At 39.3% G+C, this 22012-nt stretch overlaps 1 protein-coding gene across 2 annotated transcripts in view; it reads right to left on the minus strand.

Moving 5' to 3' along the window:
* Positions 1–4326: 4326 nt before the first annotated feature.
* The window catches only part of VEPH1 (ventricular zone expressed PH domain containing 1), a 149073-nt gene continuing 131387 nt past the window's right edge, over positions 4327–22012 (minus strand). For both annotated transcript variants that reach the window (XM_060767640.2, XM_067466013.1), the window contains exons 14-15: positions 13057–13193; positions 4327–8605 (exon numbers count right to left, since the gene is read on the minus strand). In XM_060767640.2, coding sequence (XP_060623623.2) covers positions 8369–8605; positions 13057–13193 — 374 coding nt within the window. In that variant the 3' untranslated portion in view covers positions 4327–8368. The remainder of the gene's footprint in view (positions 8606–13056; positions 13194–22012) is intronic.

The following is a 22012-nucleotide window of genomic DNA, read 5'->3' on the forward strand; positions in this document are numbered from 1 at the left end:
TCAAAATTGACCACAAATGTGCTCATTAAAAAATGGAATGCAATGGGTTGGCAAGAACATAATCTGGATTCTGTGTAAAGAATTATTTTGAATGAATGAAGGATTCCACTTGAGACTAAATGGCTAGTATGGAATCAGTCTAAGTAATCAAATCAATGCTATATTACAAAAGTAACATGAGTTTCGTAGAGTACAGACATTATTTTGAATGTCACTTTGGAAAACAAAAGCTATAAAGATTTATTTGACAGTTGAAACGGAAAATATGCAGGAGCAGTAGGAGATTTCTGCATGAGTATGTGTATGTGACAACTTCCTCTGTATCCCAATTTTTAATTTTAGTATTTTATTTATTCATTTATATATGTTCTTCCAGAAGGGCAACTCAAAAGTCTGGCAAGGAGGTTTCCCTTTGATTGTCTTCCAACCTATAATGGACTACAGGGGAACCAAACTTATGCTATTCATTTTATGCAATTATGTTTGGCTCTGAAGCAAGTCTCTTCAGTTTCACAGTTTTATGTTCCACATTGTTTCAATAACACTTAGACTGGCAGGAAGGATTTAAGATGCCTGATGATAGCTTTGGAGAAAGAGTGGATTGAAAAAAAAGTACTGTTTCACACACAGTCTACTGGAATAAAGAAAACAAATATTTTGTTCTACAGTTTCCCACATCCATAGGGATTTGAAATCACTCAAAGTATCACTGTGTGAAACAGACATGGTTCCCTACTTCTGTCTCATTTGAAGGACTGAAGATTCTTTGCACATTAGAAATTGCCATTTTGGTCACCAAAGATCCCGAGGTTGTAAATCACAGCATTTATTGTCTTCTAGGCAACTCAACATCTTCTCTTAAACTTTGGGATTCCAGGAAATTTATATGACTTGAGTGTAAACATCTTGTCTTCTGCTTTCCCTGCCATATCCCAAACCCCAAACTGCCAAAGAACAAAAACAAAACAACCCCCAGCTATATTTGAGGCAGTTCTCAAAACAATAGCATGACTTGCAAAGGATGTGTGTGTTTGGGGAGGTGAGGGGTGGGAGAAAGTCCATGTGGGAATGCCTTTCACTTCTTTTTGCAGTTGTCCACTTTTGGCTTAAAATGTGAAGTGAGGCACCACTTATAGTAAAGTTTGAACTGGCCCATTTTCTATATCCCCATAACAGTATATTTTGCCCATGGTTCATAATTCCAGCCCTTCATCTCACTTGCCTTATTTGAGTATCAGTAGAATAAAAGTCACAGATTTTTTTTTTTTTAAAAAAACCCAAAACCCAGTGCTATATGTTGACTCTCCAACTCTGGAATGCCTAGGATCAGGTTTCAAGATCCCAAAGAGGCTTGCCAAGCTGTCTGGAAAATTACCCTTTGACCTTTTAAATCTGTTGCTGATTCAGGACTCAAAACAGATATATATTTTTTCATCCATTCAGTTCCACTGAGGTCTCACTCGCTGCAGTATGTGCGGGAAGGAGGGGGAGAGGCCCAAAGCAGGTTTTGTATGTGAACAGAAGTTGTGGTTGTCCCAGTTCCTGAATTCACCAACAGATTTAGAAGTAATCTGGATGCAAAACAAGAACTGGGTGCGTTGCAGTGGCTGTGGATTTGAATCTGGCCATTCTTTCACTAAGTAGAATTTTGCAAAATTGACATTCCAGTTATGATGCAATCTTTGGGATACAGATTTTTCTGCCTTTCAGACTATAGTCTGAAAGGCATCTTTTTAGTGACATATGCAGACATTACATTGCACTACACATGCAGGTCCCCCCCCTTTTTTTTGGGTGACATGAAATTGTTCTATCCAGCTGATGGCAGCTAAGCAGAGTGCTACAAGTAAGATTGTTGCACATGTAGCAGTGTACTAAATGACACAGAGTAGCACACAAATTCACAGTGTCCCTGTGAATTATCTTTGCACATTGTGCATTGTGAATAATTGTGGTACATTGGCATTCCCTATAGTGACTGCACAACATCATTCTGCTGGCACCTATTTATGCTATGCTAAAATAATATAGGATCTCAGGTTATGTGGCTATAGATATGTAACTGCATATGCATATACTATGGTCAGTACAGAACTGAAAAATGGAAGTGAAAATGGGTTTTATGTGAGCGTGATCATCCATGAAAGACAAGGACTCATTTGAAGGTAACACAGTCCTTTCTACAGTGGTTCTTTAAAAAAAAAAGAGTCAGGGCTTATTCGACTTACTGGAATTATGAACCTTGAATTATCATTTTAGTAAGCAGACTGAAAGTTTGGAATATGTTCTGTGTCAACTACATGTTCCCAGATGATAATGTGCGGCATGAATTGTCTCTTTGTCTGGAGTGTGCATGCACCCTATCTCCTTTCTTGCCTCCATGGCAAGAGAAAAGAGTTGTTTTTGAGATTCTTAGCAGTGGTCATTCAGACATCTGAAGGCAGTTATCATAACAGGAAACATGACTATCTTTCCCTGTCCTTCAGAGATGGAAGGTGCTCTGCAAAGGCTAGTGTTTTTCTTACCAGAAGCTGCTTTCATCAGAAATATAGAAAGCCCTCTTGCCAAACAGCCACAATAAATGGCGATTTATTCCTACTAAAGTGAACTGCAGCAGAACAGAACAAACCCTAGAACACTTCCAAACCCATGATGTTTCTTTCATCTTCCTTTTTTGCAAATTCCAAGAACCTTACTCTTTGTCTAAATTGTATCTAGGCATAAGGCTGCTAAGGTAGTCTGGATCTGGTTAAGGAGTTGTTGCGGTTGCTCGTCAAATTTCCTTTTCCTCCTTGGCTCACATTGTGAGTGCCATTGTTAACTTTATCTCTCTTTATCTGTAAATATCCTGTTGGTTTGAGTTCTCCAAATCTCGCATGATGTGGGAGCGTTTCATAAGGAGTTTTGTTCTTGGTCACACACCATGTGACGTGATTTAGCATGGCTTCCTGTTCTCATTACACTGTGAAGACCAGGAATAAGATACACACCATCTCTCTGAGGCAGGTCTTTCCATCAACCTGTTGGTGAACGCCAAATGTATAACGTGAACTTATAATAACACCGAGGCATATATTTATAGTTGTGCTTGTATCCAGGGTCAAGAGTACTGTGACTAAAGAAACTCACCAAGCCTTGCACAAAAAGATTCTTTGGTTTGTAACATTCTTGTCACAAGATGTATGAAATAAAGGTTTATACATCCCAACTGTTTGGCAGGGACAGTCCTGGTTAATCCTCTGCAAGTCCCATTTTCTCACTGCTTTTGAAAATCCCCAGTTTCTCTCTTATTCTGCCACTTTCCTCCTCTGTCCTTGGTTAACTTCAGATGCTGCAAACTGAGTTCAAAGTACAATGGCCATTTTCAGGAGTCAAGAGGGGAGAACAGATATAGTTGTGCCCTTCCTAGCATGTTCCTTTGTCATGCTCTACACTCAGAATATACATTCCTGGGATCAGGCCCGTAGCCAGGATTTCGAATTCGGGGGGGGGGGGGGTGAGTCTGAGTGAAAGAGGGTCTACCCTAGCAAACCTTTTGTATCGTTACCCTAATATCCCCATGCATATGGGATATATTGAGTATGGTGATATGATCATGATATGAATAAATATAACAGTTTAAATAATGCACCAGTAAGGCCTTTTCACGAACCACCATGAGAATTTCAGGGGGGGGGGAAGCCCCCCAAGCTCCCCCCCCCCCCCCGCCCTGGCTACATGCCTGCCTGGGATCCTGTGCTTTAAAATTGTAGTTTTCTGTGTACTTCCTTGTGAATAATCTTTGCCCTCTGGCTGTCTTGCTACACCCTCTGATGTTGCTCAGCCACATGTTAGGGATTTGAAGCCTACCTTCAACAAAATAAATGTAGACACTCAGGCTCAGAAGGGTTTTTTTAAAAAAACCTGGAAAAATCCTGGTTATCTTCCTCTTTCTTTTAATCTTTTGAGGTATGATATAGAGAGTGTTTGTATACTGGAGAAAGTGGTCTGTTTAGATCAGCCTTCCTCAAACTAAGATCTTCCACATGTTGAACCACAGCTCTCACCAGAACAATTACGCTCTTAAGAATCTTGCAATATTAAAAGCATGAAACTGGGCCAGCAATAACTTCCAGATCCTAACTCAATTTCACTTTCGTTTGCCTTCAAAAAAGTCATGAAGCTATCCACACTACATCCATGAAACTTGCTTAGTGAGCTTTAGGGATGGAGAGCCTGCAGCTGGCTTGTACAACATATACATTACAAACACAAATGAACACTTCCTTCATTATGAAAAGAAATTAGTATTTATTTGAAACACAGTAATAAAAGAACACAAGTGCTATTACTTTCTCTGTGCCATGATTAATGCAAAAGTCTAAAATATCTGTGGTTGAAATGCAGTGGTTAGACCCAGCTGTATCAGTGGGAACCTATGTAGGTTCCACTAATTTCATCCATCTGCTTCAAGTGGAACTAGCAATTACATATAGATCTAGGTTTGATGTATATCCCTATTGATATACACCAGGAATTGAAATCTTTAAAAGTGCATGGAACTATAACATTGAATGCTATATGAAGAGGAATTGTTTAAGGACACGAGAAAGAAGTACAATGAACACATAAAATGTTGACGTAATTGCTAAGTATCTCACACTGAAGCTCATGCAAGTATATCATCGCTGGTTGTTTTACTTATCCCAACCCATGTGTTCTCCTCTGCCCCAAAGGGTTGGAGCAGGTCTAATGGTCTGAAGTTACAGAAGGCTAGGTTTCAATTGAATATTAGAAGAAATACTTTGACAGTAAGAGTGGTTTGGCAATGGAACAAGTTGCCTGGAGCAGTGGCGGTTTCCCCTTCACTTGATGTAGAATCATAGAATCATAGAGTTGGAAGAGACCTCTTGGCCGTCCAGTCTAACCCCTTGCCAAGAAGCAGGAAAATCACATTCAAAGCACCCCGAACAGATGACCATCCAGCCTCTGTTCAAAAGTCTCCAAAGAAGGAGCCTCCACCACACTCCGAGGCAGAGAGTTCCATTGCTGAACACTCTCACAGTTAGGAAGTACATCCGCATGTTCAGGTGGAATCTTCTTTCCTGTAGTTTGAAGCCATTGTTCAGCACCCCAGTCTTCTAAAAGCAGCTAGACAAATACCTGTTGGGGATGTTTTAGCTGGAGAGAAGAGGTTGCACAAATGCAATGAGGCTTCCTTCAACTCTACGATTCTATGTTATTTATCTATAAGGAAGAGAAAGGGATATTTTAAATTTTGGGAGGATGAGGTAAGGATGCAAATCACTCAAAATGTCTCTCCAAAGGTTCTCGCTGAAATAATGAGATAATGAGGAAATAAATATTCATTCCATTACAAAATGTACGAAAGGTTATTTTTTACTACATAATTTTCTAAAACAGGACTCATTATGCCCCTAATTATTCAAAAAATCGTGTTTCAAGTGATGTTATTTACAAAACATTACTTAAATTAATTGCAAGTTCTGACAATATTGTAGGACAATAGGAACAATTATTCAGCATTGTAAAGGTGCGACAAAATACATTTTTTGTTCGCCTTTGAAATTGAATCCTTCTCCTATTTGTCTCTTCCTGGTCCTACCTTCTCCTTTGAGCCATACACCCATATACTGTGTACATCATTAGCTCCTTGAAAGCAGATGTCTATTTTATTATTCATAAAACGTAACTTAATTTCCTTATACTACAAAAAATTGTCATCATCATCATTTTTTCTACATATGGTGCTTTAGAAATCGCATGAGGAAACAGGTCAGAAGTCTACAGTTTGCAGGCTGAAATCAGAATAATGACAATAGCAACAAAGGAGGTAGAAAAAACAAAGTTATGAGAGGCCAACTTTGAGCAAATGCATTAATGCCTATTCCAACTCTGTTCTAATAGGGAATAGGGACTAAAGGGTTTAAAATGTAAATATAATAGAGCTGAGAATGCAATTAATTAACATAGTAATAATAGAGGATGTGTAACACATAGGGAAAACACACAAACAAAAATCCAGCTAGAAACCAACTTTGTGTAAAAAATGTTTTTGAAGTCTTTAAAGCACCAACATTTTGGCAATTTTGTCAGGCTTCTAAGCAAAAAATCCTGACCATTAAGTCACAGACCACATCACAATCATGATACAGGGATAAGAGAGTTTTATGTGTTGGGATTTCTTCAGCAGGAAGATAAAGCCATGTGTGTACTATCCTTGAATTTTCAATGTTTTCCTTGTAGTGTTATCACTGGACTTTCTTAATGAAATGCCAGATAAATTAAACATAATATTTCTAAACTCATGCAATTTAGCAGTGGCTGGGTTCATAAAATATATGATTATCTGCAAAGTCAGACCAAGCTAGAGGTATAATGGAATTGGGGCTCATACAGTCTCCGTGCTAAGACTTTTTCAATGGTCAGGTATGAAGGGCACTGCTTTAGGCCAGTTTTTCACAATCTTTGGATCTCCAGGTGTTTTGGGACCTCAACTCCCAGAAACCCCAGCCAGCTAAGCCTATTGTCATTTTTGGCCTTTGGCTGTTGGGACTGTGATGAGTAAGAGCTAGTGTTGTATAGTGATTTCAGTGTTAGACTGACTCTGGAGACCAGGGTTTGATTCCCCACTTACTACCTCACCAGATGGCCAGTGGAAGGGGGCAGTGATGCTTGCTTCACCATGGAATATGGAGAATCTGGTGTCCCATCCAGTGTCCCTTGCATCGCCTGGATACACGGGAGGGTAATAACATGGGGGGAAGCATAACCATGAATGTGAGTGGAGTGTGTGTGGCTTCCCCCATAATGGCCTCCCACGTTGTCATGCTGGTTCCACCCTCCTTTGTCCATGGAGCCGGCACAACATCTTCTGATGAGAGCCGGCTGGCTCCATGGGTGCCTGGGGCTAGATTGGTGAATGTAGCTGATTTTAGCCTCGTATGATGATGTCATCTTCTGCCATTGAAACCCACTGGGTTACATTGAGTGAGCCACACATACTCAGCCCCAGAAAACCCTGTGATACATATACCTGAGGGTCATCATAAGTCATAGATTACCTGAAGGCACAGAATAACAACTGTGGTGAGTGCCTCTGCATCATGATTTATCACTGGCCACAGTTGATATGTTTGGGCATGTTCTGAATACTAAAACAGATCTATCTAGAGCCAGACTGCAGCTGTGATTTTTAGGAGCAAGACCAATGTTTTATCTAGTTTCAATTCATATACTGCTTTTGTCAGATTTCATGTATGAGTTTTTTGTTAGTTCAGTACATAAAATGGATGATTATCTGCAATGCCCAACAAAGTCAGCAGTGGAATAGAATCAGGACGTGTACAGTTCAGGTGCTAAAACTTCTCACTGATTAGGAATGAAGGACCTTATTTTAGGCGGGAGTCATCATAATAGTTGGGGTGGAAAATCTTGCATGCTCTACAGCACAGAGGAAAGAGAAATGTCCAAAACCCAGCCCCACCACCAGTGTTTTTGTAAAATGAAGCATAGAAATAATCTAAACAGTTAAATTATACCACTTTCATAAGAACAGACTGCATCCCAATATTTCATTCACAGCTACATACACATGACTCTCTAGAAAATATCATAATGTTTAGGAATTTAGAAGGCAGTAGGAAAAAAGGAAGACCACATTTCAGAGAGCTACCTTCAATCAGGTAAGCAACAGCTCTGAGTCTATAAAACCACAGCAGGGCTGTTGAAGATAGGGTGACCAGAGTTCAGCTTCATGAAGTTGCTCTAAGTTGAAGTCAACTTGTTGGCAGTTAACACCAATGTACAAAGCCATTCAAAATACACCAAAAGGCAGTGTGAATAAAAAGGCAATATATTAAGAGAAACTGATAGTTCCTTGTTCCTCTCCAAAAAAGATAGGAAGTTCCAATGGCAGTTGTGCTTACAATTATAATTCATCTCATGATGTTTCTGGTTATGACCACTTGGCTTTCCACATAGCAGGTCTTTTACCAGTAAAGATGATAATAACTAAATGGCTTAGTCCCAGCCAAAATAGCCCTCAAGTTCACACAAAGGGACACATTTGTATCACACACTACATAAACTATAAGTCAAACACCGTATTAGGCACAATTGCATGTGTTATCCAGTCATACTTTAGAAACAGAAGTGCATGCTCCACTTTTTTCATTCTCCCAAGAAGAACCATAGTCAGGAAATCCATGCTTTCTTTATCTGTCCTTTCAGGTAAGAAGTAGTTTTTTCCCTATGTAGTGGCTCAAAGGACCATGGGAAGGGATGCAATGGATCCTTCCTGGGAAATGGCTTCATGAAGACCAGTTGCACCACAGGGCAAAAGGCAACATAACCATGCTTACAGTTCTTACAAGTATGTGGTTGCCTCCCTGCTTTCTCTTTCTTTTGCTTGTGCAACTGCTACATTAATGCACTGGAGCCATTCCTCAGCGTTCTTTTCATCCTTGGCCTTGAAAACATAAGTTTTGCTGTCTGTGAAGATTTCAAAGGCCCGAGGAAGGCTGCGATCTCTGCGCTTCTTGGTCACTACTTTGACACTCTGGACCTTGCTCAGCTCAATGGGACAGTCATCTGGGTCATCTTTCTGAAATAGAATAAGAAATGAAGAAGGAAGAAATAGAGCTGAAGACTCATTCTGAAGAGGCACAATTAATTATTTCATCACAAAGGGCTTTCAGATGATCCAAATGACTTTTTCTCACCAGGTTCTTTTATCCATGCCATGGATTAAAACTAGCTGAACAACTACTTTCTTCTTACCATTAATGGAGGGAAGTATAATTATAATTATAAGAGAAGGTTTAGGAGAACATTCTTAGTATTTCTATCAAGCTTTAAGTCCCAGGATATTTCAGGAGAAGCCACAGCAATTAAAAAGAAATAAGAGCAATAGAAGTACCTAGACAGTTGTTGCTCCACATTTGCAAGATAAATTTGCATAGATTTGATTATTTGTGGATTGTTGCATTTGCTACCATCATTGCCCCACACACAATATAAAAATATTATCTGTAGGTATTTGTAGATTCTACAGAACAATGTATGGTCAATGGGTTTTGTAAGTTTTTTGGGCTGTATGGCCATGTTCCAGATCTATGCTCAGCTCCCAACATAAATTGCCCCCAGAATCATGCTGGATGGTCACTCCAGTCAGCTTCTGTTGGAAGTTGACTATAAAACATTGTGGAGGACCTAGAAATGTTCAGATTAAAAACATTTCAGCATTCCTAACTTATATTCACTGTCTTTCTACTTTTATGGGGGTCTTGGACTCCTCACTACCACCACCACCACCACCACCACCACAACAACAACCATCATCTTTTATTTATACCCCACCACCATCTCCCATGGGGACTCGGGGCACATTACAAGCACATAATGGTACCGTATAACATCTAAAATGCAATATAACAACATTAAAACAAATAACACATTTTAAAACAAACATATAAAATACACAAGAGCAATACAATCAATAAAATATGGCAATAGTTGTTAATTAAAAGATTCATGCAATCAATTTAGCTTTCCCTGGCTAAAGATAGTGGTCTGGCTGTAGTCTTAAACATTATCAAAGGCCTGCAGAAAAAGTCAAGTTTTTTTTTTTGCTGTTTCTGAAAGCGCTGTAGTGTGGGAGCTTGCCTAAGTTCCCTGGGAAGGGCCTTCCAGAGCTGGGGGGCCACCACCAAGAAAGCCCTCTCTCTCATCTCTACCAACCACCCTTGAGATGGGGGTGGGGCCTTCCCGCAAGATCTTAGGGCCCGCACTGGTTCATAGGGGGAGATGCGGTCATGAAGATAGGCGTGTAGGGCTTTATAAATGATAACCTGCACATTGAATTGGGCCCATGAATGTGAAGAACAGAATGTTCTTTGGTTGCTTTAGGTTTTAGGTTGCTTTAGGTTGTGTATTGTTATGTTGTGTTTTGAGGCCTTGGCCTTTGTAAGCCACATCGAGTCCTTCGGGAGATGCTAGCGGGGTACAAATAAAGTTAATAATAATAATCATAATAATAATAATAATAATAGTAATAATAATAATAATAATAATAAATAATGTGGGCAATATAATTAAAATGCTATAGGGAGATCACTCTTAAATACATAATCATTTTCTCTGGAGCCAATTTTTAGGAATAGCTGCTTCCTGTGACATCAATTTTTTTTGCATAGGCTAATTCATGAGGTTTTTTTCCCTTTCAACATCAGGACATACGTTACAAAGCTCTCTAACTGAGTCCAGAAATGTAGGATTTAGACAATCTTCCTACTTGGTTTTAAGCAGTCTTAATGCATTCAAAAGATGCCTAACTGATAACCCTAGACACTGAAGTGTTCTGTTCATTTTCAGAGACAACCTGTTGCAGAGACATATCCAGCAGACCTCTAGTCTAATTCACCTGTAACGACCCTTTTGCCACTTAACTCTGTTAAAACAAATTGTGGAAGAGAGGTGTAGTTAATATATAAGAAACTAAACTTATAGTCATGGTTAATTTACGGTGAACATGTAACACCCAGATAAATTATTTTTGGGGAGGGGGAGGCAATAGAGACCTGCCTGTTACTGTCTTCTGTGAACCAACACTTTAGCTAATCCCCCATATGATTAGAATCACATTACATTGAGAGGAGATGTGGTCTTGATTCACTAGTAATTTTTTCCAGTGTTCCTTAAAAACCAAAGTCAAGTTATATTTATCATGGTGATATTGTGTGAAAATTGACTCACATTCTGACACATCCTATAGGAGATTTCTTGTTGCCTTCAAGTCATATCTGAATCATGGCAACCCTAACCACTTGCTTTGTTCAGAGGGGGGCTGCTTTTCCCATACTCTGAAGCTAAGAGAATGTGATTTGTTCAGAGCCACCCAGTGTTCAAATCCCCAAGACCATGAATTAACCTTTAGAGAAAGGTCCAACACCTATGAATATATTACCTAGGCCCCTTCCACACAGCTGAATAAAATCCCACATTTTCTGCTTTGAACTGGAATATATGGCAGCGGGGACTCAGATAACCCAGTTCAAAGAAGATATTGTAGGATTTTCTGCCTTGATATTCTGAGTTATATGGCTGTATGGAAGGGCCCCTAGAATTGTGCATTTGTGGTTGGTTCACATTTATGACCCTTACATATTTACTATACAGTTGGGATGCTGAACTGTTGTATAGATATTTTAATTACAGCTATGACCATTTTAGTGCCTTTATCTAACTGAGATTACTTTTATTAACTTTATATGTTAGTTTTATCTATTGCATTCTGATTTGATATATTGTTGTATCGTATATGTCATGGCACTATTGTGTGCTATTTTATAAGCCGCTCTAAGTCTCTATGGGAGATGGAGGTAGGGTATAAATAAAAGCATATTATTATTATTTTATTTTAGAGAAAACATAAGGAACACGAAAATTTACCAATTCCCATTTACTAGGCAGCGGCTGCAGTGATCAATAGGAGTTTGTAAATGAGGATTGTATTGAGCCAGGCTGGGAGAAACTACATAGCTATGAAACTTCAGTAGATAAATAGCAGATAAAGAATTTTGATCTGGATACTTTAATATGGTATCTTATTTTTGTTTTAACCTTTTACTATTTCTTTTTAATGCATGCACTTTGTTCTTACTTGATTATCTTTGGGTTCCATTTACAGGAGAAACAGGATATAAAATAAATTAATGAAATCATCATCATGTCTTTGCACCTGTGATACTTTGTTTGAGGCTTTAAGATTTCTTTGATTCCTTGTTGGATACAACATAGTAAACAAACATTACCTATTGAATACAAACTTTTAACAAGTGGATGGGTCCACAGCTGCTGTCATTTCAAAAACATCACATTATTGAGTGCATGTACCTTATTTCTGACTTGGATCAAAGGGCTGAGTAATGGTGATCAAGTAGGACCTTTAGAGGGGATGTCACCACACCAATGGACATCTACATTTAGAAAATTATAATGAGGCTTTAATAGCTATGGCTAAAGTCTTATCTGTTGCTTCTTGTAGAAAACGGATGCTAAGAATATTGTTAATCTAAAAGAAAGTCAGATTTCTCTCCTCACCTTCCGGTTCTCTCTTTTAAAATTGTCTGATTCTGCAAAATGGGTTGTCCAGCAATTCCTTCCAAATTCACTTGATTGCCAAAAAGATACTGATCTCTTTAATGAACAAATGAGATCATTTACAAACTCATAGTATTTGTGGTTTGTTTATTTATTGGGACTAGAAGTGCTTTAATGTGCTTCCTATTCTAATAGAAAATCAGATTTTATTACTTTCCATCACAGAGAATCATTGTGCAAAGCCAAACATTTATGCCATGACTAGATTACAAGAAATTTGATTTAAAAAGTTCAACATATTCTAGAAGGGCACTTAGCTGTTAATAGGAGGAGTCATAGGTGGGAATACATTATTTAATGGTTTTTTTTTTTTAAAAAAAAGAGGCTCACCAAATGGAGCAATATCAATTACATAGCATAGTGCCTTTGAATGCATGAATAACTGAGGAATTTGTGATCAGAGCCAGAACCAAACCCACAAGTCAGAACCAGAACATGATCGTACATTATTTTACAAACACATTCATAGTTTGTGTTCAAATTGTCTTCTCAAGTAATCTAATTTGGGCATGGAAGGAAATGCTGATTTAGTACTTTTTTGCAATGCCCTAAAGACATCAGCTGCCATTTAGATGTCTGATCTTGAAAGTTAAATAAGACCATCCTTGGTTAGTACATGGATGGGGACTGCCAAGGAATACCAGGTGATGTGGGCTATATTTCAGGGGAAGGAAAAGGCAACTCAACTCTGAATATTCCTTGGCCAAGAAAACTCTGAAATTCATGTGGTCATCATAAGTCAACAGGACACCTGAAGGCATACACTCATGCACAAGCTTTTCCACAATCCTTGCATGTTTTAGATGTATGATAGAGAAAGTTTTCACTGAATTATTTATAGTCTTATATAAAAAAACCCACTTTGAAATAAAATAACATTCCCCAGCAACTTACAGATTTTCCTTTGCGAAAGAGAAGTTGGTTGCCTGCGAGAGTGAAATACCGTGTCTTCCACCTTTTGATGAACTTCCATCGGATTTGCTTTTCTTTCAACTTGCCTTCAATCAATGGTTGGCCATCTTGATTCACAACTGGGAAATACATTTTAAGAAAGAAGTTTGCTTTGAAATATTTTGTCCCTTCTCTGAAGGTTTAGACATTACATTTTGAAATGTGATGCCCAGAAAATGGCATCTTTATAAACTGCATGATCACGTTTATCCAAAACCACAACCTGGAAGAGGAGAAAGAAAAAAATCCTATCTAGAATGCTATTTTTAATCCTGCAGGAGTGGGTCTTTATTTTTTCTATAAGAGTGTAAGACCTTTAAAAAATGTTTTTCTTGGTAGTGGAGAAGAATCAAACCATACTTACAAAATCAGCTATATGACAAAAGAGACAAGACAGACAGACAATCTACTCACATTTGCATGTTTTCAAACTGCTAGGTTGGCAGAAGCTGGGGCTAAGAGCAGGATATATTGTCTTTCTGCTTTGGGCCCTCCAGGTGTTTTGGACTTCAACTCCCACAATTCCTAACAGGAGGGCCCAAGTTTGCCCATGCCTGGTCTATACTCACTCCTGTTCACTACCCTCACTCTTGAAGCTCCAGCAAAGGGGATGTGGAAGGAGGCAAAAACAGAACATGCTGCTTCACCCTTGTGCTTGGTGAGATTTTTTAAAAAGTAGTTCCTTACCACAAAAGTTTGGACCTAGTTTTTTTGTCCCAAAGATGTTGCATTTTAGCAACCTGGTTTGGTGCCAGGTAAAGGTTTTCCTCTGACATTAAGTCCAGTCGTGTCCGACTCTGGGGGTTGGTGCTCATCTCCATTTCTAAGTTGAAGAGCCGGCGTTGTCCGTAGACACCTCCAAGGTCATGTGACTGGCATGAATGCATGGAATGCCGTTATCTTCCCACCGTAGCAGTACCTAATGATTTCATATTTACATGTTTTCGAACTGCTAGGTTGGCAGAAGCTGGATTCGAACCTGTGACCTTTCAGTTAGCAAGTTTAGCAGCTCAGCGGTTTAACCCACTGTGCCACTGGGGCACAGTGGGTTCATATATCATGAAAAGCTAGGGTACCCACACAAGCAACCTTCAATGTTTAACTTTCATTGTGTATATTTGGATAAATCCTTGGATATACAGTCACACCCAATTTTAAAGGGCACCCTAACGTATAAGCTGTCAGAATGTCTGAGGGACCAATTAAAAATATGAGTTCACAGGGTCACAATGAACTAGCATTGTATTTTTTTTAAACAAAAACGTATTTTCTTTGCAATCAAGCTGTCTAAAAATACAGTTTTATACAGTCATCTTATAACCTCCCTGTTGTAGAATGGTATAATTTCTTTTTATTTGTTCTAAAACACTAAAGTTAAGCACTGTAGTCTGAATTGTATCTATGTTTCTTACCACAACATAGAATATGAAAACCTGACGGCATTATCTTACTGAAATGTGATGAGATAATGCCATAGACTGGGTGATGACAATTTGTCACCCTGTGGAAAAGCATCTAGATATACATGCATTCAGCAAAACATGTTTGTGAACTAATAAGGCAAGGATACACGCATCTCTCTGTAAAGTCAAGAAAATACGCAGCTTCTTGAACTCATTTGCTCTGAATTATCATATCCAACATGACTTTGTAAGCCTATGCCAGGATTGTCACCAATTTAAAACTTTTTCTTGTCTTTGGAAGACTGTTTATCATGGGTGGGGGTTTGGGGCTGCATATAGTGTTGCTACCATTTTTTTCTTGATCTTGACTAGTTTGCTGCTTCAGGTATTTAGCTCTGTACAGAAAGGTCAAGAATTGAAGGATCAGGGAAAGGCACTTTTGGATATGTTGGGAAAAGCTCATTCGTACGTCCTAAGTTTGAACTTTCACATAGTCTTGCAAATGCATGAAGTGGGTTTACTGTGAAAGAGGATTTTCATTTGGATAATGTGTTTCCATTATATTCCCTTAATTTTCCATACATGCCAATGGAAGCTTGCCTCCAGCAGAGAAAAGAGGGCAGGATCCTTTGGGAAAATGGTAGTTAACTCCTCTATCGGTCACAACCTCAGTTCTGATTGCCCCTTTCACCGCTGTGATTTAGAAGCAAAAACTAGGCACAGTGATAGCACATTGACAGTACATTTCTACACCCATTCACTCAAAAGTAAGCCCTATTGAGTTTAGTGGAGTTCATTTTCTAGTAAGACTGCAGTCTTAATATCACAACTAATTTGACCCCAGAGCTGTTTTTGGTTTTTGTTACACAACTGGAATTCAGAATTCATTCATGATGACAATGAGATCTACCAACAGGTCTCAATTTACATCCTGTACAGCTTCATGTGTTGGATGGGGTTACACTCCCCCTGAAAACTCAAGTTCGCAGCCTGGGAGTGATCTTGGATTCATCGCTGAGCCTGGAAACCCAAGTCTCGGTGGTGGTCAGGGGAGCTTTTGCACAGTTAAAACTAGTGTGCCAGCTGCACCTGTACCTTGGGAAGTCTGATCTGCCCATTGGTGGTCCATGCCCTTGTTACATCCCGAATAGATTACTGCAATGCACTCTACGTAGGGTTGCCTTTGAAGACTGTTTGGAAACTCCAATTAGTTCAACAGGCGGCTGCCATATTACTCACTGGAGCAATATACAGGGAGCATACCCCCCCCCCCCCCGTTGTGTTAGCTCCACTGGCTGCTGGTCCACTTCCGAGCACAATTCAAAGTGCTGGTCTTGGCCTATAAAGCCCTATACGGTTCTGGCCCAGCTTACTTGTCTGAACCTATCTCCCTCTATGTCCGGCCTTGGAGTCTAAGATTGTCTGGGGAGGCCCTGCTCTCGATTCCACATTCTTCGCAAACATGTTTGGTGGGGACGAGAGATAGGGCCTTCTTGGTGGTGGTCCCCTGCCTGTAGAACAGGCTCCCCAGTAAAATTAGGTCAGCTTCATCCCTCTTTTCCTTTAGGAACAAGCTCAAATCATAGTTTTGGGACCAGGCATTCGGGTAGCAGGCTTGACAGCAATTATGTTTTTGAGATCTGACTATGGACAGACTTTGGACTGGATCATTGGTCACTGAATCGGACTCAGATAAGGCTATATGGTTAATAATAATGTTTTAAATGGATTTTAAACCTAATGTTTTTATCTATTGTGCAATGCCGTGTTGTATTGTGTTTTGTATGTGTCAGCATCAAATTGTTCCTGGTTGTAAACTGCACTGAATCTCTCCTTGGGGGTTGAGAAGGACGGGGTACAAATGTTTGAAATAAATAAACAGCTTCCAGTGTGTCTGGAATGTGTGCTATTTGTACCAGTGTTGAAATGTTGATATAAATGGTCCTACTTATGGAGGAAGGATTAAAGAAAGTAAATATTTAAGTGCTTGTATAATTTGACTTCTCTGAGAATCCTGTAACAATCTGAAAAAATGTGAGTACCACATACACACATACATTATTTTATTCTGTTTTTAATGATAGATGTACATTGTAGCAGGATAAGCATGAAGTGGAAGAATACCAAGGTGATTACTGGCGCTGTACCATATCAGCCTACAGGTGGGCTATTTATCTGGGTTGTTCACCTACATTTAAACACAATAATAAATTATTTGCAAATAGAAAATTAATAGTTCATGAAGGAATCTTTGAGCCTACCTTGCCCTTTGTTGTGCTACTTTCCTGTTTGTAAGGATTATTTTTATAAACAAGTGAACAAGAAATACATCTTTATCACAAAGTGTTTATTATCTCAAAGGGAAACAATGAGGGAAAGTATGGGGCAGTGCTTGGACTAGAAGCTACAAAACCTGGCTTCAAATCCTTTCCCAACTAAGAGGCTCACAGTGTGACTTTGTGCCAATCATGGAAGTTAAGACAGCCTAACTGACTCTGATGTTTGTGAAGATAAAATTGCAGAGAAGTGGGGTGAAGGAGGAACTAAGCTCCTCATGAGCTGAGAAATAAATCACATGCATTTCATTTTATTCAGGCTAAAAATGTAACCATCAGGGATGATACAAAGAAGGCATCCTCAAATTGTAGCCCTCCAGCTGTTTGGGCCTTCAACTCCCAGAAGCCCTAGCCACCAGCTTGTTCAATGGTCAGGAATTCTGGGATTTGGAGGCCCAAATAGCTGGTGAACCAGTTTATTTCTTTATTTATCTGTTACAGATGGGCTCAAAGCCAACCTTAAAAACTGTGGCATAGACACCAAGAACTGGGAAGTCCTGGCCCTTGGGCGATCTTACTGGAGGTCAGCTGTGACCAACAATGCTGCAATGGAGGGCAAAAGGGAGAAATGTGCCAAGAGGAAGGTGCCCCAAGCCAACCCTGACTGGAACCACCTTCCACCTAGAAACTGATGTCCTCACTACGAGAGAACATGCGGATCAAGATTAGGGCTCCACAGCCACCTACAGACCCACTGCTAAGACACCGGACTTGGAGGACCATCATCTCGGGCTACGAGGTATAGCCTAAGTTATTATTATTTTTACCTTCTTTATATCCTGCCTTTCTCTATCCCAAGGGGGACTCAAGGCAGCTTATATGTGGCACTTACACAGTGCCTTAAACAGTATGTTAACTTAAAAAATAAATTGGATTAAAATTAATACATATTAAATATAATTAAAGTACATTACAATGTTAAAAACACGCTATCCAGGGATCAGAATCTAAGGCCAGTTTGAGCGTGTTTGATATAGAGACACGGTACAGAATGGGCGTCCTAAATAATATACCCCTCGCAAATGTTTTATCTTGTGCATCTCACAGTGCAAGCTCATAATCACTATACTAAACTAGCTTTCTATGACATTAAAGGCTTGCTTTCCATGAAGTAGGGTTAAGCAACCTGTTTTAGGCGGCACCATAAATGACAAAAGCTGGGGGCTGGAATAATTTAAGGAAGGGACTGACCTCTGAATAGAGCAGCAAAACATTTCAGTATATTGACCTTAGCATGGGGGAAGAAAGTGTCTTGGGTTAGCCTTGTTGATTATGGGAACTTGTATTACTTTTTCTACTTCTAAGGGCAGGTGGTAGAACAGGCTTCTTCTCCTCTTCCCAGTTGCATATGATGATGTTAGCTCAGGGGACTACACATACATGTACCAAAGCTAGCAGTTCACTTTCCTCTCCAGGAAAGAGTGGCATGTTTGTTTCTAAATATACTTCTCACTCAAACTGCTGAAAATATAATATGAACCTTGTACCCACGGAACCCATCCCTGACAAAATGTGTCCTTTCTAGGAATTTTTTAGGTCCTCCAGGCATTTTTATGGTATGATTCTGCTGGAAGCTGAAAGAACTAGCAAATTCCTAGAGAAGAAACAATTCTAGAATTTTTCTAGGTCCTCTGGGACAATTCCATGCTAATGTCCAACAGAAGTCAATCAGTTCAATAGGCTGTTATCCCGATTTCCTGTTTTTCTGATAAGTTCAGAAATGTTTCCCCTGTGGATATGGTGGTTTTACTGGATTGTTTGGATTTGTATAGAGATAATTATATACTTCAGAATGTACATATACATTTGCTTATGGAGTTGAGTCTCCTACAATAAACTTACGTGGTAAAATTTAGCACGTCTAAGGCAAGGAAATAACTGAAACAGAGAGGTCCCCTTCTGAATATAATGCAGTTATCTTTCCATCCTTTCCCATGATAAACATCCCACATGAGAAACAACAGGCCTTGAGAAAGTAGTATGGAATTTTCAAGTTTTTCACTAAAATTGCTGTCAAGGTACAGAACATCATGAAACATTTTTCAGTCATTCCCATAAAGATCCCAGGGCCACATTTTCATTAATTCTTTTCCCTACAACTGATGTCATTTAGGATTACATCAGTGGATTGACTGGAATGTAAAACCAGTCATTGTCTGGTTGAGTTTTGATTCACTGGTGGTCACTGCTGGGGAAGTGCAAAGGGGAGTAATGCAAAAGACAACTCTTCTGTGAGTCAGGTGGGAGTTGCTCCCAATGAAATGGATCAGATGTGAAAAAGAAGACTCTTCCCTCCACCAAATATTTGTAGAAACCACTGTTTCTTGCTGTTTTTTCCTTTCAATTTGGAAAAAAAAATCACTTCATTCTTTTGTACCTCATTTTGCAAAAAGAGTATCATATGAAAAGATTACATGATACATTTTTTAAAAAAAATCCAAAGTTTTAACGTTAGTTTAAAAATTAAAACATTGTTTTAATGATTATTGATTGAAGTATGTTTCATTATAATGTTTGATTTTATTGTTGCTGACAGGCATGTAGCCGGGGGGGGGGGGGGGGGCTTGAGGGGCTTCAGCCCCCCCCCCCCTGAAATTCTCATGGTGGTTCGTGAAAAGGCCTTACTGGTGCATTATTTAAACTGTTATGTTTATTCATATCATGATCTGATCACCATACTCAATATATCCCATATGCATGGGGGTGTTGGGGTAATGATACAAAAGGTTTGCTAGGGTAGACCCTCTTTCACTCAGACTCAGCCCCCCCGAAACTCAGCCCCCCCGAAACCCCCCCCCCTGAAAAAAATTCACACACACCCCCGAAACGAAATCCTGGCTACGGGCCTGGTTGCTGATGTTTTTTATATTTATATGGTAATTGTGTCCTTGGTGGCATTGAATTCTTGCCTTGTAAACCGCCTCGAGTTGCCGGAAGGCTGAGAGGGACGGTATAGAAATGTACTAAATAAATAATTAAATAAATAATACAAAGAGCAATAAAATAAACACATAAAATGAAACTGGAGTGTAAATGTTTGTGAATAGAAGTACAGTAGAGTCTCACTTATCCAAAATAGACGGGCCTGCAGAATGCTGGATAAGTGAAAATAAGGAGGGATTAAGGAAAAGCCTATTAAACATCAAATTACATTATGGTTATACAAATTAAGCACCAAAACATCATGTTTTACAACAAAGTGACAGCAAAAGCAATTCAATACACATTAACGTTATGTAGTAATTACTGTATTTACGAATTTAGCACCAAAACATCACAATGCATTGAAATGGCTGTGGATCCAAGCAGCAGGCGGACTGCGCTGGATAATACAGAACATTGGATGAGCGAAGGTTGGATAAGCAAGATTCTACTGCACGTTATAACACAGGCATTGGCAAACTTCGACCCTTGGCTTACCAGCTGTTACGAATTGTGGGAGTTGAAGTCCAAAACACCTGGAGAACCAAAGTTTTCCCATGCCTATTATAACAGCAGTGGACAACCTGTGGCCCTGTGATCTTGTGTGGCCCTGGGCAGATCTTGGGTGGCACTCAGTCTTATTTCAATATCTCCCTACCTCCCACTTTGCATTTTTTGGCTATATTATTGTTATATTTAGTCATTTCCGTGTTTGTATCTTTGTCACAACTTGGGGGCAGTTGGAATGGGTCCTGAATCCAGTATGTTTATCTGTCTCCCCTTCCCTGGCAGGGGGATTGTCTGCCATGTGGCTGTTAGGGCAGGTATTCCTGGCTGGAAATGGGAACCTGCACTGTACCAACGTTTCTTTTGGTGCATCTGTCAACAGCGGGCTGTCCGATACTTTGATCCGGGACCAATGTATGGTTGCCAACCCTGCTTTCAGTTGTAACCAATAAACAAGTTGTGACCGTTGATTATCCCAACACCCAGAGTGAGCCTGTTTCTTCTGATTGGTGTGGGGAGGTGTTAGTCACCTTGTCATATAGTAAGTTTCCCATCTGGTAGATGACTATTTTTGAAAAAAAAGTTTCCTATTTTTGCTATGACAGCAGGAAATGAGCAAAGAAAGCCCACTATATAGTGAGGTTTTGAATGTCAAACATTTTGATTCAATGTGTTCCATGCTAGAGTGCTTTGGCTCTATATATTCACTCTTTGAGAAGTGGTTGCTTTCAAGTAATAACAAAGCGAGACAGGCACCGGCAAAACCAAACATTCAAGTCACTTAAACTGACATTTTATGTCTTTTTTTATCTGACCATTTTTTCCCAAAGAAATGTCAAAAGAACACAGAGCATTCTATTTAGGAAATTCAAGATGTTAGGAATTTACTCATATATTAAAAACCCAGACTTGTACAATTCTTTGAAACCAAAGTTATAGATTTAGATTTTTCACTAATTGCAGTTTCTCATATTAATCAAAGTCATTTGTTAGCAGTCAACAGTTAATAATAGGTCTGAAGGAAAATCCTTGTAATTGCAGTATTTGCCTGGAAATGAGTACATTCAATGCATTCAAACATTACTGTAAACACACACAGACTTCATTAAAATTTTCATTTGTTTCACTTCTGACTGTTCCATTTATGTTCTGTAGGCATTCGCTTTCCAATTCCCAGTGTAGGCGGACAAAAACCTAAGGAAAATGATGATGAGCAGAAACAAACAATTGGCATGTTTGCCCAAAGCACTAAAAATGAGACAAACTGGGAGATGTTTTTGAGGTCACAGACCATATTTTATTCTTGCAGACCACTGGTGGTCTACGGATCACAGGTTGGGAACCACTGCTCTACACAAATGCAATGATGATGAGAAAGCAAACTGGTATGCTAAAGTCTTCCATTTACTTGGAAGTAAGTCTTTTTTAATTTGAATGGATTCAGATTGCTTACAGTTTCAGCCTTAGTTTGTTAATGGAGCAATGACTCCGTCTAGAGCAGACCCTCGAGCAGATGTGCAGCTAAGTAAAATGAATCCATTTTCCTTTGAAAAACTCCACCAGAATTAATTCTGACTTATGAAAAACTGAGCTGGGTGAAATACAATGAAAAGCACTTCATATGCACATGCAAAGCTCTCTGAAGTTAATGAAGTTTTTAAATAAAATCTTCAACTTTGCGCAGCAGCCAACAGTCAGCATTAGAAAGTTGTCCAAACTCCCTAATTGCCA

The sequence above is a fragment of the Anolis sagrei genome, chromosome 3, assembly GCF_037176765.1.
Source record: "Anolis sagrei isolate rAnoSag1 chromosome 3, rAnoSag1.mat, whole genome shotgun sequence".
In the NCBI taxonomy this organism is placed as follows: domain Eukaryota; kingdom Metazoa; phylum Chordata; class Lepidosauria; order Squamata; family Dactyloidae; genus Anolis; species Anolis sagrei.